The sequence below is a fragment of the Oncorhynchus keta genome, chromosome 10 (assembly GCF_023373465.1).
Source record: "Oncorhynchus keta strain PuntledgeMale-10-30-2019 chromosome 10, Oket_V2, whole genome shotgun sequence".
NCBI lineage: Eukaryota > Metazoa > Chordata > Actinopteri > Salmoniformes > Salmonidae > Oncorhynchus > Oncorhynchus keta.
In genome coordinates this window covers 67926984-67941508 of record NC_068430.1, presented here as the reverse complement: position 1 = coordinate 67941508, position 14525 = coordinate 67926984, and the positions used below count along the sequence as shown (strand labels likewise).

At 46.2% G+C, this 14525-nt stretch overlaps 1 protein-coding gene across 6 annotated transcripts in view; it reads left to right on the top strand.

The window, feature by feature from the left end:
- LOC118389294 (septin-9-like) overlaps positions 1-14525 on the top strand; it is a 105262-nt gene that overhangs the window by 35351 nt on the left and 55386 nt on the right. For 5 of the 6 annotated variants that reach the window (XM_052527775.1, XM_052527776.1, XM_035779197.2 and 2 more), the window contains exon 2: positions 1495-2148. In XM_052527775.1, coding sequence (XP_052383735.1) covers positions 1495-2148 — 654 coding nt within the window. Of the gene's footprint in view, positions 1-1494; positions 2149-10104; positions 10376-14525 lie in introns of those variants that run through there. The other variant, XM_035779201.2, reaches the window with a different exon arrangement.

Genomic DNA, 14525 nt, shown 5'->3' with positions numbered 1-14525 from the left:
TCATGTCAGCTCTGTTCATTTTGTTTCTGTCTGTAACGTTCAGAACGTATCAGATCACTGGATACACCAATGGTCTTTCAGCTCACTGTTTGCGAAGCACTAAGCAGCAGACTGATTTGGCAGGTCAAATCCTAGTCCTGGACCGAGTTGAAAGTAGCCAGAACCTTGGAATCATTCAGCACAATCATAGAACACAAGAGGGAGGAAAGGGGAGTTATGGGGGATGGAGTCCAGTGGCAAAGTGGTTTGGACATGGAAATAACTTACAACCGTGGCATATGGGATTGGGTCTCTGCCGAGAAGGCCAGCATCCCGGAGTCGCCTCTTCACTGTTGACGTTGAGACTGGTGTTTTGTGGGTACTATTTAATGAAGCTGCCATTTGAGGACTTGTGAGGCGTCTTGTGTGCTTTTCTTTTCTTTCAAAAACAGGACATTTCTAAGTGACCCCAAACTTTTGAAAGGTAGTGTACATGCACACACACACACACACACACACACACACACACACACACACACACACACACACACACACACACACACACACACACACACACACACACACACACACACACACACACACACACACACACACACACACACACACACACACACACACACACACACACACACACACACACACACACACACACACTCTTTAGGCCATAACAGAACTGATCATCAGCTTGGAGTTACTGAGTAGTACAGTGAGGTCATGGATGTGTGTGACTGTGATGTCATAACCAACTCACAACCACAGGGACTATCTTAGCATCTTCTCCATGGGATTCAAGTTGACTTCTAAGAGGCAATGCCTACAAGGCCAAACTAGCCTCATGTTTTTGTTCAAACTTATTTTTAGGATTTTCTCACAAAGCCATCTGGGGGGAGGTGTGTCTCCTTTTATTCATTTGGTATTAATGCATTGTACTCATCCATAACTCATCCATATCTCATACAATATTCAAGAATGCATGTAGAGAACACAAGGCAGATATATGACTTTCATTTATATAAGGCTATGCAAGTCTAAGGCCATTTGAGGCCGTGCAAGTGGGTGTATAAATTGGACCACATTTTATAACATACAGTACCACACTGTGTCATACAACTGGCACCAGTTAAACGTGTATACAGGTATAGAGTGCCATCTGCAGTCGTATGTAGTGACAGATTGGCACCACTAATAACGAGTTATTGAAGTGATTTGAGCTTGGCTTAATTGCTTGTTGCTGCCATTTTCCTTTGTGATGTTGCTGAGATTGCTTTTCCAGCTTCTCTCTACCCACTAACCTCAAGCAGCTACGATGCCAGGGACGTCGAAACAGTTCATGTTGCTCCTCTGGAATTAGAATACTCTGTTCATATATTTGCTGTCCAGGACTAGCAGTAATGTTTGTTTAGGAAACCTGCCCTAAGTGCACTCTGATTATCATCAATGTCACAAATGGTAGTATTGACTGAGTGTGTCTGTCTCATCTCACCCTCCATGCAGCTCTAAAGAGGTCATTTGAGGTGGAGGATGTGGACACCTCGGCCAACTCCTCGCCAGGCTCCCGCCGGGTACCCAACAACACCAACCACCGCCCCGTCATGTCCCCCACCAGCATCTACTACCGTGAACTGGGCGCCAGCAATAACAACAACGGCTCCATCTCCAAGACCATCATGGGAGGGGGAAGCTCCAAGCCTCCTGAACCCATATCCCGGGGGCGCACGGAGCTCTCCATCGACATTTCCTCCAAGCAGGTAGATCCAACCAGCCCTGGTTCCCTCCGATTCGGAGCAAAACGACCTGAGGTTCTAGGCCACTCCAAGACGCCCGAGATGGGCCACAAACGGGAGGTGGCCTTCTCTAAAACGCCCCAGGAGGTGGTGATTCGCACAGGGGCCCGGACCCCCGAGCCACCCAGCCATGCCCGGAGGATCGAGCCCCTCAGTCTGGGGGACGGCCCGGCCGTGAGGACCACACCAGGGATCAGCGTCACCAAAGCACCCGAGACAACGGGGAATGGAAAGAACAACCACGAAAACCATGGTCATCATGCACCAGTCCACCACCCGCACCACCCCAACCCCCAACACAACACCATCGTCACCACCATCCGCTGCTCCTCGCCCAACCGCACCAAGTCCCCAAACCCTGACAGTGAGTAACCTCTGACCCTAGGTTTCTTCTCATGAACCCTCTAAGTCCTTAGGTTCCTCATGTGATCCTGGATGTAGTCACTCTAACAGAGTGAGGGCCATCAAGTGGTGGGGAACACAAACAGCCGTAGAGATGCTTGGGTTTGTAGGAAGACCCCAACTTTCTGTTGTGTTTCAATTGTGTCACTGTGAAGTTGCTATGGAGATGATCAGTATATACATGTGTAAGCAAGGGAGAGTAAAGCAGTGTTTTGAGGCTTTGGACCTGGTGTGTGTGTGTGTGTGTGTGTGTGTGTGTGTGTGTGTGTGTGTGTGTGTGTGTGTGTGTGTGTGTGTGTGTGTGTGTGTGTGTGTGTGTGTGTGTGTGTGTGTGTGTGTGTGTGTGTGTGTGTGTGTGTGTGTGTGTGTGTGTGTGTGTGTGTGTGTGTGTGTGTGTGTTGCTAACCACTAATCATAGGTTCTGGTGTGTGTGTTTGATCTGGGCTGGAGTTCCCCGTGGCATAACACAGGCTTCTGAGCAGAGGCTTTGGTATGAGAAAGCAGACCACTGATCTGGGGACTGTTTCTAGGAGTGGCCTCTCCAACACAGCCTGAGTGCCTCCAGTCTGATACAGCCTGCCTTGGTGGAGAGATGCCACTCTGTAAAAGTCGTATGAGTTAGTAAAGTGCATCGTAGACTGGTCTCAGATCTGTTCGTGCTATCTAGCCAACTCAAGTTGTTTTTTTGTCATGCCAAACATGATCTGGGACCAGTGAGGCTAGGTGTATATATAGAAACCGTGTACTATGGTCCTGCATTCATGTCAGCTTTCTGTTTTAAGACTATTGGCAATATGCACATACCTCCGCAGTACACAGTAGTGTTGGTATCCACATTTTGGATACAATTTTAGTTTTCAAACCTCCAGTGGTGGGAGTACAGAACATTTTCCAGAACACATCATCCCTCTCCAGTTGCCCTCCTCTACTACCCCACAGAGGGACTGGACGATGCAATCGCACACAGAGTGGAGAGCTCTGGGTCCCCGGAGTGGGCCTGTAAGAGGAGAGGTCTGTTTGATTAAAGCCCAGCCTGGGCCTGTCTGTCACTACGGCCTGTCTCTCCTGTCCCTCCCTCTGCTCTGTCTGGAGCCCAGCGTCTCAGTCCCCGATCAATGAATGTTCGGATGCTTTGTTCTTCAATTCCCTCTCAACTCAGTCCCCTATCGCTGCATGCACAAAAAATATTCAGGCAATTTGTTCTTCAATTCATGCACTCTTGGTAGACTGTGAGATAACAACAATATATTGTTTTATTCTCCTACATATGCAAGTGATGAATGTATGAAGGAACCCTGTCCTGAAGCAAACCAGCGTGTTTTAGCAGTCGGCAACATCAGATACATTTGGGTTCCCACTCACTCACTTTCCTTTGCTTTGTACTTTCCTTGTCTATCCCTCTCTTTCCTCCTCTCTCTTTCTGACAACACGCGCACAGACACTCCTCTTCTTTCCTCCCTCTGCAGATTGAGCGTGTCTCAGGCCCCCAGAAGGGGCGTCCGACACGAGCCAAGTTAGATTCCTGTAAACTGAGGGATAAAACCCGGAGCCAAATATGACCTAATGTGTCAGCATTTACACAGTCTTTAGACGGCATTCAAGCCATATTTAGAAAGCGTTTAGAGAATGTATAAATAACGCTTAGACAACGTTTTAGACCTGAGACCGAGGGAGCACACAGCATGGGAGCACACAGCATGGGGCCAGCTGCAGGGAAACTACAGCTGCTAGACGCATTGGTTTGTTTATCAGATGGTACCCTATTCCCTATATAGTGGGGCTATGGCTCTGGTCAAAGCTAGTGCACTATATAGGGAATAGGGTGCAATTTTGGACACAGAATGTTGGACACAGACACATGGAGAAAAGCATTCTACTTAGCCTTGCTCGTTCGCTTCCTCAAACTCGAACTCCGCAGTTATCAAATGAATCATGGCTTTCAGTATTTAATAAACCAGTATGTTCCAGTCAGTGCTATTAGCGATATTGCCAAGTATTCCATGTCTTATTTGGCCTTAATTAACTCTAATTCTGTAGGCTTTTTTCCTGTCGACACAGACCAGTTTAGCATTATGTGTTCGTGGACTGGAACAGTATAAATGACCATACTTTATCATTCGGTACGAGTTTGTAGGCTATACTCCAATATTAGGAGCTCAGATTTGCTGGGACGATTGTGTGTGTGTGTGTGTTTCTGCTCTGGAGCTGGGAGTCTTGTAGCGTGGTTCCTACTCAGGCCATGGAGGTCTGGGCTAGTTATTTTCCCAGAGGGAGAGGGCCTTATTAGGGCTCTCAATGAAGGGTGACCTGCCTGGAGGGCCTGAGGCCGGGGCCCACCCTGACTGAGGGACTCTGACCCCTGCTCTGACCCTCTCCATCTGTCAATGAGGGGAGATGGCGTCAGTGGAGCAGAAACGTGAACAACACAACACTGTAGTGGACTGCTAGTGTGGGTTGTTTCCATCAGATTTTGTGTCAAGTAGGAGAAATTGGCTCCAACATAATACACAAGTAGGCCCTAATTCATTTCAATAGGTGACTATGAGTGATAGATGTGGTGGTTTCACAAGTGACTTAAAAGAGAGATTGATCCTCTTTCATCCAACGAGATAATGGTGGATATGAAACTCTTTACATTGGCGTACAGATTGTTGACTCCGTGCCTTGTTTGAAATTTTCCAAGTTACTGTCAGCTGTGTTTTTCTGAGTGATAAGCCATTTTCCTGTCCATTCAGTTTTTCAAACGGGTAATGACATCAGAGACACACACTCTGGTTTCCTGGGCTTCCTTCCTTCCGTGTGCTGTCTGTCAGGACGATTGTTTCCCCTCGTCCTGACCTCGCCTCTCTTCCTCTCTCAGCCTGGGTCATGTGATCTGAGTCAGTGGCACTTCCAGCCAGTTGTGTGATCTCACCACAACAGAGTACATCTGGAGTACATTTTTAGTTAGTTTCTAGGATCAAAATGAACGTCTCTGATCTCTGTCGGTGGCTCTAAATATCAACAGGTAACTAATGTTTGTAGAACACAAAATAACCTGTTTTATATGTACTGCAGAAGAAATTGGAAGACTCTTTAATTGCATCAGTGCACTGTTGCTCCCAATCACACATCTACATTGAACTAAATAGTCCTACCCTTTTTATTTGATTTAACAGGGCAAGTCAGTTAAGAACAAATTGTTATTTACAATGAAAACCCACTGTTCCCCGGTAGGCCAACTGCCTTGTTCAGGGGCAGAACTACAGATTTTTACCTTTTCAGCTTAGGGATTCGATCTAGCAACCTTTCTGTTACTGGGCTAGGCTACTAGGCCACTAGGCTACCTGCCGCCCTCTGTAGAACCAGAGGTCCAGTAGACTGCAGATTGCTGTTATATTATACTGTAACAATACAGGGAGGAATTCATTTACCATTACATTTAAGTCATTTAGCAGACGCTCTTATGCTGTGGTGCATATTATGACATCCAGTAACAATAGTGCATCTAAATCTTTTAAGGGGGGTGAGAAGGAGGTATTCCCATTGAGATTCACCTTGACCACTCTGTCCTGGGGGGTGCTTGGTTATGCCATCAGTTCTGCCACTTCAAGCCCTCTAACCCAGCATTGGATTTGTTTATATAAATACTCATAGTGTCTCATTGGCCCTGAACTGACATGTTTGGTTGATCAACAAAGTTGTGACGAAGGATTGTGATTGTTCTGTGACCCACTCCTCTCACTGTTCTCCTCCATGCCCCATCATTCTCCTCTGGTGGCCTGCCTGTGTGTTGCCTGTCCCGGTCCCCTACACCCTTGTACCCCCATGTGACCTTCTGCAGCGTCACACCAGATGAGGGCCTCACTATCCCCTTTCTACACTGAATCCCTCCCTCACACACACACACACACACACACACACACACACACACACACACACACACACACACACACACACACACACACACACACACACACACACACACACACACACACACACACACACACACACACACACAGTGAGAGAGACAGAAGGGTAGGGAGATCCCAGGCTGATTAACATGATTAGCAGTGGACCCCCCAAGAGGAACGTTTAGGGAATAGGGGGGCCGCCATTCCCATCTGGCTAACATCGTGCTAGTTAGTCTCTGACACACACACACACACACACACTGGGCCTGTACTGTGAAATCGAGTGTCAACATTCCCAAAGTAAGAATCTTTACCTTTACCTCACTAATTCCCTAGGATTCTAAAGTACTGTATTCAGTCTCCCCTTCCCCGTGTCATTCCATGCTGTGTCACATATTTGGAACTAGAATGACCTACAGCGCTATGTGATTTTAAACCTTCTCCAGCTTCTTAGTCTTAGTTGAAGCACTCCGATTGGTATCTCAGGTGAAGTCGCTGTGGTAAAGCAGCTCTTGACAGCAGGGCCTGTGGTGTATTCATTACGGAAACCGTTTACCAAACGGAAGCAAACGGAGCAGAACTATAGTTTCTATTGGACTAATTCAGGTCGGTCTTGTTTGCTTCCCGTTTAAAAGAAATGTTGCACCAGAATCGGGCGTAATGAATACGCCCCTGGTATCCATCATAGCAAGAGATGCCTCTCTCTCGCTCGCAGGGTATTCATGAAGTCATTCACCAAGTCACTATGGTATGAGGAGAGAAAGGAGGCCCCACTCATTTTAACCAGGCAGATACTGAACTGGAAATGATGCTTATTGGGTGTTCTTAACACATCTTGATGACAAGGAAGGACTATGAAATGCACACACACATGCACGTACGCACACACACACACCCTCAGACAGTGGTTAGGCGTCTCACAGTTTAATTGCACTCAGCATGACCTGCTGTGTCATTATGAGAGAGGGGGAGATGTCTGAAATGTCTACTCTTTTGGAACGTCTGTGAGTGTAATGTTTACCCTTAATTTCTATTGTTTAGTTCACTTTTGTTTATCTACTTCACTTGCTTTGGCAATGTTAACATATGTTTCCCATGCCAATAAATTGAATTGAGTAGAGGAGGCCGTCTGCTAGAGTGTATCATCATGGCTCATGTTAAACTGTTTACAGGTTCCAACCCTCTCAGGGTTAGCGTTAGCGGGCTAGGAAAACCACAGACTGAGGTCATTAGACTGCAGTGTTGGCCACTCACTTTCAGCTCCCCTGAGGGATAGCAGCGTTTGCTCATAATGATGTCTGTGGGCGCAGAGCTCAGAGTGGCCAGCAGGAGGTGCAGTATGACAGGTGGAGTGTAGGGTTAGGGTATGATTTAGGGGAGATAGCTATGGGACCTGGCTTGCAGGTAATTCTCGCATCTTATATAGGACATTGCTGAGGGCATGTAGACAGTAATTAAAGGTGCAGTTTTAAGTACTCTTCAGTAATCTCTTATTCTCTTATCTACTCTGTTTCTTTCATTCTCTCCTGCCTTTCTCTTCTCTCACTCACACATTGTTCTATATCTCACTAAAACTGAATGAATGTGTCTGCTTGTGTTTTGTAGGATTTATTCCTGATGTGATTGAACGTGTTTTGGAGGCTGTGGACTCTGACTGGGTCAGTGGAAAGCCTGCGTCTGCCTGTGTGTATTGAGCGCTTCCCCTGAGGGTAGAGCTGAGCAGAGAGAAGTGGAAACCGGACAGGGTCCCCCAGATAAGGTTTCCGGAAGCTTCTGTTTACTCTGCTCCGCCTGGTGGAAGTCAGGGGTTAAAGAAGGTTCCCATGCAGCACACACACACCCACACGCCCATACACTCCACTAAAGCAACCCCAGTTCCCCCTTCCTCCTATTTCCAGTCTCCCTGAGCCGCTATCTCCCAGTCCCCACCCTTGTCTTCCTTAGTGAGTTCTCTGAATGCTGGTCAAGCTGGCCTGACACTAGTCACGACCGTACAAAATAGGTAGGGCCAGGACCTTTTCCTGACCCCCTGACCACCAGCCAAAAACTATCATCACTACCAGTGTCTGGACCCTCCCCTGCCTCTACCACAGTCTTTTATCTGGTTTATTCTGGTTTATCTTGAAGAGGTGTCTGTCTGGTCCTGTCTGATCCTGCTTATAGACTGCACCCAGCTTCTACGGGCTGACCAGGATGAGCTCAGTATTTCTCCTTTTTGCCAACTGTACAGCTGGTTAACAAAGAGAAGGTCCACTTTGGGTCAGTGCCTCAGCTCTCAACATCCTCTGCTAATGAGGTTTCCCTCATTCTCTGGCTGATAAGGGCCATGTTTGGAATGATAATGGTGTTTTTGCTGTAATTACTCTCTCTTTCACCTTAACAATACGAGGTTCCCGGATATTGACGTCATGTATAGGTCTTGTCTCGGGCAGTAACCAGCGGTCGTTGCTGTGTGGCCAGAGATTGAGTGAGTGTGAGTGTGTGTGCACACAAATTGTGAGTGGGCACTGGACAGATGGCCAATACGTACCGCTATTGTGCCATCTGCTAGGCTGGGCAGGGTATGTGTGGGGTCAGTACACCACCTCTCCCTGCTGGACCTCTCCTAAGGAGGTACCATAATAATAGTCATCAGCCACCATAGAAATATAATTACTAGAACGGGCATCCCCATTCAAGTCTATGTTCTGTGATCCTAATTCTATCAGCCACTAGTCCATTGGGGGGGACACAGTACTGCAAGGGGTTATTGATCCTTAGACGTTCAATAGAAGTGGGAACCAGTTACTTTTTATGATCAATTGTTTACTCATCTTCAATTATTTAAAAAATGTAAAACACAAAGACATGAATCCTTGTTAAATAAGTGTCTCACTGACAGATCTCATTGATTTGGTCGTATTGGCCCCTCCAGGTTTGTTTGATTTGATCTGTCTTTCAATCAATTTCCTCAGGACGTAATGGAAGTACTGTAGGGCCAAGGTGTCAGTTTAACAGGCTGGTGCCCCATGCTGATAATCGCCACGGCAACTACTTCCTAGCTGATGCTCACTATACATTGAGGTGAATGAGACCACTCTTCATAATGGAGTCATCATCGCACCCATTGGCGCACGGCACAGTACCTCGAGGTGTGTTTGACAGGGGTAATATTATGACTAGACTTAAACCCTAATCCCCTCTGAACAGCACTAGATCAAACAACACTGGGTTAGCACGCACACAAACACGCACGCACACGAACACGCACGCGCACATACACACACTGCTTGGTTGCCTGACTGGCTTCTCACCTCCATGGCGAACGGCTAGTCCTCTATTGCCTAAGCACAACTAACACCGCTACATTGGGAGTCATTATCCTGTGGCCGTAGCTAGCTTTTTCAATTTAGCTAAAGTTCAGAGGAACTCTGGGTGAACTTTCACCTTTGTACTCAGTGATGAGACACAGGGGAGAGAAGACGGAACAAACAAGAGCAGCTGAAGATGTAGGGGAAAGGGCAACGGTACTGCCTCTGACAGTATGCAGTGTTGGTTAGCTAAGTAAAGTGATTGAATTGCCGACAAAGTAGAGGCTGTTTTGAGTACAGTAGTACACACGTCTCCGGTTAGTCCTATTCTCCCTTTCTAGACCGTACTGACATATCGTTTAGAAACAGGCTACACCGTTTAAATCATCCAACTTACACTAAAGCTGTAATTGGAAAAAACTTTGACAACTTATGTTGTGACTAGATTTTTTGGTATGAATTTACTGTAACACTGATAAGCTCTCTCTCTCTCTGTGTCTCTCCCAGTTCAGCACATGGCAAGGTTTTTATTATGGATAATTATCCTCATAACTCTGGGAAGTTTTCTGGAACGACCGCACAGAGAGAAAGTATGTAATCAGAGTCCCGTCTTCCTCTCTTTCTTCTCCTCCATTCCAAGCTGAGTCATCTGACTCCCCCCTAGAATTCCAGCTGGAATTAGGGGCAGGGATTCCCCCGGAAGGCCAATCCGATCTGTGGAGCTCAGTTTATTGTTCAGTCTTGAGGCTCCGGGAAAGAAACGTTGAGTTGGGAACATCGTGAAGAGGGAGAGTTACAGAAATAGGGCATTAGATCCCAAGCGCTCCCAGTCACTCCCAGCTGTCACAGTGAAGAGTTTAGGTTTGGGAAGCAGTTTATTGAGGATTTTGTATTTACTTCCACTTCGGAATAGTCTGTTCTGTGATGCTTCGACTGGGACTGCGATTGGAAGACATGGCTGCATGTGGTGCAGAGATGCACATTAACCCTGAGATGGAGGTCCTCTGTGAGTATGGCTGTTGGATTGCAACAAAACCAGGGTCCATAGGGTTCTGGTCAAAAGTAGTGCACTATGTAGGGAATAGGGTGTCATTTGGGATGCAAACTTGGTGAAGGAAGGGGAGGGCTGTTGCGACATAACTGGTGAGACAACTGGTTTCTATTAAGGCCAATCAGGGCTACATGTTGTGTAACTCTACTTTAGACGCTGAGTAAATGGAAAGGGATTCAGGGACATCCCAAGATGCTTTTTAATAAGTTCCTCTCCTCCCCCTAAAACCTCAGTTTGGATGAGGTGAGGCCTCATAAGGTCTGCATTGATTTCTCTCTCCTTGAAGTGTTGTTTTGTCATCTGTGCTGTTTCGTGCTACTCTTGTATGTTGCGTTAAGTCTCCATGTCCACAGTTGAGTTATGTATCACTAAGAATTTCCTTGTATCGATAGTGGAGTTGAATAGTTTGTGCATATACACAGTATGTGTTATGTCTCAGTCTGCGTACTTCTAATGTGGGTTTGATGGAATCCTTGTACATGCTAGCCTTGCAGTAGAGCAGACTCAACAGCTCGCTCTCTCTCACTCTCTAGCCCTCTCTCTCTCTATCTAGCGTGTGTGTGTGTGTGTGTGTGTGTGTGTGTGTGTGTGTGTGTGTGTGTGTGTGTGTGTGTGTGTGTGTGTGTGTGTGTGTGTGTGTGTGTGTGTGTGTGTGTGTGTGTGTGTGTGTGTGTGTGTGTGTGTGTGTGTGTGTGTGTGTGTGTGTGCGTGCGCAGATGAAAGCAAACAAGGCTGGGGCCTTTTATTAGCCGTTCAAAAGTTTAGAGTCACTTAGAAATTTCCTTGTGCTTTTCTTTAAAAAAAAATGTTTTGTCCATTAAAATAACATCAAATTGATCAGAAATACAGTGTAGACTTTGTTAAGGTTGGCCTTCTAGGCAGAGTTGCAAAGAAAACACCATATCTCAGACTGGCCAATAAAAAGAAAAGATTAAGATGGGCAAAAGAACACAGACACTGGACAGAGGAACTCTGCCTAGAAGGCCAGCATCCCGGGGTCACCTCTTCACTGTGGACGTTGAGACTGGTGTTTTGCAGGTACTATTTAATGAAGCTGCCAGTTGAGGACTTGTGAGACATCTGTTTCTCAAACTAGACACTCTAATGTACTTGTCCTCTTGCTCAGTTGTGCACCGGGGTCTTTCACTCCACTCACTTTATATTCTGGTTAGAGCCAGTTTGCGCTGTTCTGTGAAAGGAGTAGTACACAGCGTTGTACGCGATCTACAGTTTCTTGGCAATTTCTAGCATGGAATAGCCTTCATTTCTCAGAACAAGAATAGACGGACAAGTTTCAGAAGAAAATTCTTTGTTTCTGGCCATTTTGACCCTGTAATCGAACCCACACATGCTGATGCTCCAGATACTCAACTCATCTAAAGGCCAGTTTTATTGCTTCTTTAAATCAGGACAACAGTTTTCAGCCGTGCTAACATAATTGCAAAAGGGTTTTCTAATGATCAATTAGCTTTTTAAAATGATAAACTTGGATTAGCTAACATAACGTGCCATTGGAACACAGGCGTGATGGTTACTGATAATGGGCCTCTGTAGATATTCCATTAAAAATTTGCCGTTTCCAGCTACAATAGTCATTTACAACATTAACAATGTCTACACTGTATTTCTGATCAATTTGATGTTATTTTAATGGACAAAAAAATTTGCCTTTCTTTCACTAACAAGGACATTTCTAAGTGATCCCAAACTTTTGAACGGTAGTGTATATATCTATCTATATGGGGGTTATTTGGCTCTGTTAGGTAACACAGCTGGGAAGTATCCTAACACTATAAAACTGAGGGGAAACAAGCCACTAGATAAACACCTTGGCTTAAACAAACCTCTGACCACAAATTCCAACAGTTTATCTACTTTGCGGCCGCTGTTCAAACAGGCGCATGGGTCTTTCAAAAGTGTGTGTGTGTGTGTGTGTGTGTGTGTGTGTGTGTGTGTGTGTGTGTGTGTGTGTGTGTGTGTGTGTGTGTGTGTGTGTGTGTGTGTGTGTGTGTGTGTGTGTGTGTGTGTGTGTGTGTGTGTGTGTGTGTGTGTGTGTGCAGATGAAAGCAAACAAGGCCAGGGTTATTGTAACCTTGAAGAGCAACATACAAGCTGAGGTCTGAGGTGAGTCAGGAGCAGAGTTGGAGGGATCGTGTAGCGTTGCTGGAGTGCAGCACAGTCCCCGAGGAAGTAATACAGTGTGTGTATATGGAGGAGGATTAGAAATGGACTGCATGAACGTCATGTCTTCAGGGTAGCGAGAAAAGAACAAGTCGAGCTAGGGTTTTTCCTGACCATGTGACCAAGGTCAGAGTTTATCCTGTTCTGTTCACACAGTCAGGAAGAAGTCTGTCCCTAAAATGAACTCCAAACTGGCCTTTTTCTGCCTATACCATGTCTCCTATGTGGTGCCATGAGATTATGGGTTCATGTCAATAGTGTAAAGGGGCTACCTCTCTCCGTCTGCTTTCCTTCACCTGCACTGATCTAATCCTAGTGGGAATTTACTATCACTTATCCGGTTCCCTCAGATGAGTGTGGACGGAGAGAAGGAGACAAGGAGAGGAATCCACTTTGGACTAGAGAGATGCACCCAGGCCTCAGCTGTTTGCATCTGGTTGCATGCATCCTCACATGCGGTCTCCATCTGCACCACAGGGAGCAGAGCAGCCTCGGCTACAGCTCAACAGGAAGTCGCTTGTTTCTCTCCTTCCCAGATAAGCTCGGCCAGATGTTCTCTCCCTCCTCCTCCGCTGTCCTTCTTTATCCCTTCTTCATCCCTTCTTCCATCTCTCTGGGTGGGAGGCTGTATGTCTGTGAGTCACTCTCTCTGCTGAGTCATTGAGGTGACTTGGTTAATCAGCTCCATGTGTTCTAATCACTGTGTGGGCCTCCTCCAATCAGACCTGACCTCTAGTCCAATCAGAGAGCTCCCCTCTGGGGCTGTGCCTGCATGGGTCTCCAGTTGCCTGTTCGGCCCACACAGTTTGATGTGATTATACGAATCTGGCCTCAGAATGGCCTCCAGAAGTGGGGTAAATGACAAAACAAACAGAATGACAAACAAAGCTCTGGAGAAATGTTCAGCCAACGGAGCAACAGCCGCGTAAGAGCTGGGTCATTTAATAAGGTTCTGGCACAATAATTCAAATGTTTGTTTGCAACTGCAAAACAAGGAAGTGGCTCCAGGGTCTCATCTCGCTATCGTGGCATGTAATCAAGATAAGGACGGAAGTCAATGTGATCTCTCACCCACAGAGCTTCTCTTTGCCAAAAAGGTATTCTGAGGTCTATTAGCTGAAGGGCTGAAGAGCTGGACTCGGATAAGTTGCTATGGTCATGAGCGTACACTAGTAATCGAAGGATGACTGTTCTAGGACGTCTATTTCTATGGTCCGGTGACTTAGTTATTTTGCAATGAATTGGAGCACTGAAATTAGACTCAGTCAATGAGCAAAGCTTGAGTTCCAATTAGAATTTGCCCATTATGACAGGGTGATTATCCCGAACTAGCTGCTTTTCCACAGAACTAACTAAATGTATGGCGGTCATTGATTCAGTCACATTTGTTCTCTGGGTTCTCACAAGACAAGGGAAAGCAAACAAACAAACAAACTAACAAACAACGTTTGTGCTGGAGTGTTTTACGATGAACAAATCATGGACAAATCAGTGCATACTGCAGAACCTGCACTACATTGAATCAGAAACCACATGCAACTGCCTAGCTTCAATATGAAGACCGGATGCCTAGCTTCAATATGAGTATTTTCTTGGGAGAATAAACAGACACAACCGAAGAGCATGCTGGTGATGATCTGTATTAGTTCAGGAGAAGACAACATACTCTCTCATATCTATCTCCCACTGAGACCGGATGCCAATAGGACCAGGTGCACAAACCATGTGGTCCAATACATACACAGACCACCAACACCATGACAGGAAGGTGGGCGTTTGTGCTGAATATGAGAAAACAACATCTCTTGGGCCTCGCATCAGCTTGCAAATGTGTGTGTGTGTGTGGGGGGGGGGCTTGTTGGATAAGTGCAGTACGGAGATGTTTCCACCCGCTTGAGATAAAACAAATGTTCTCTTAACTCCA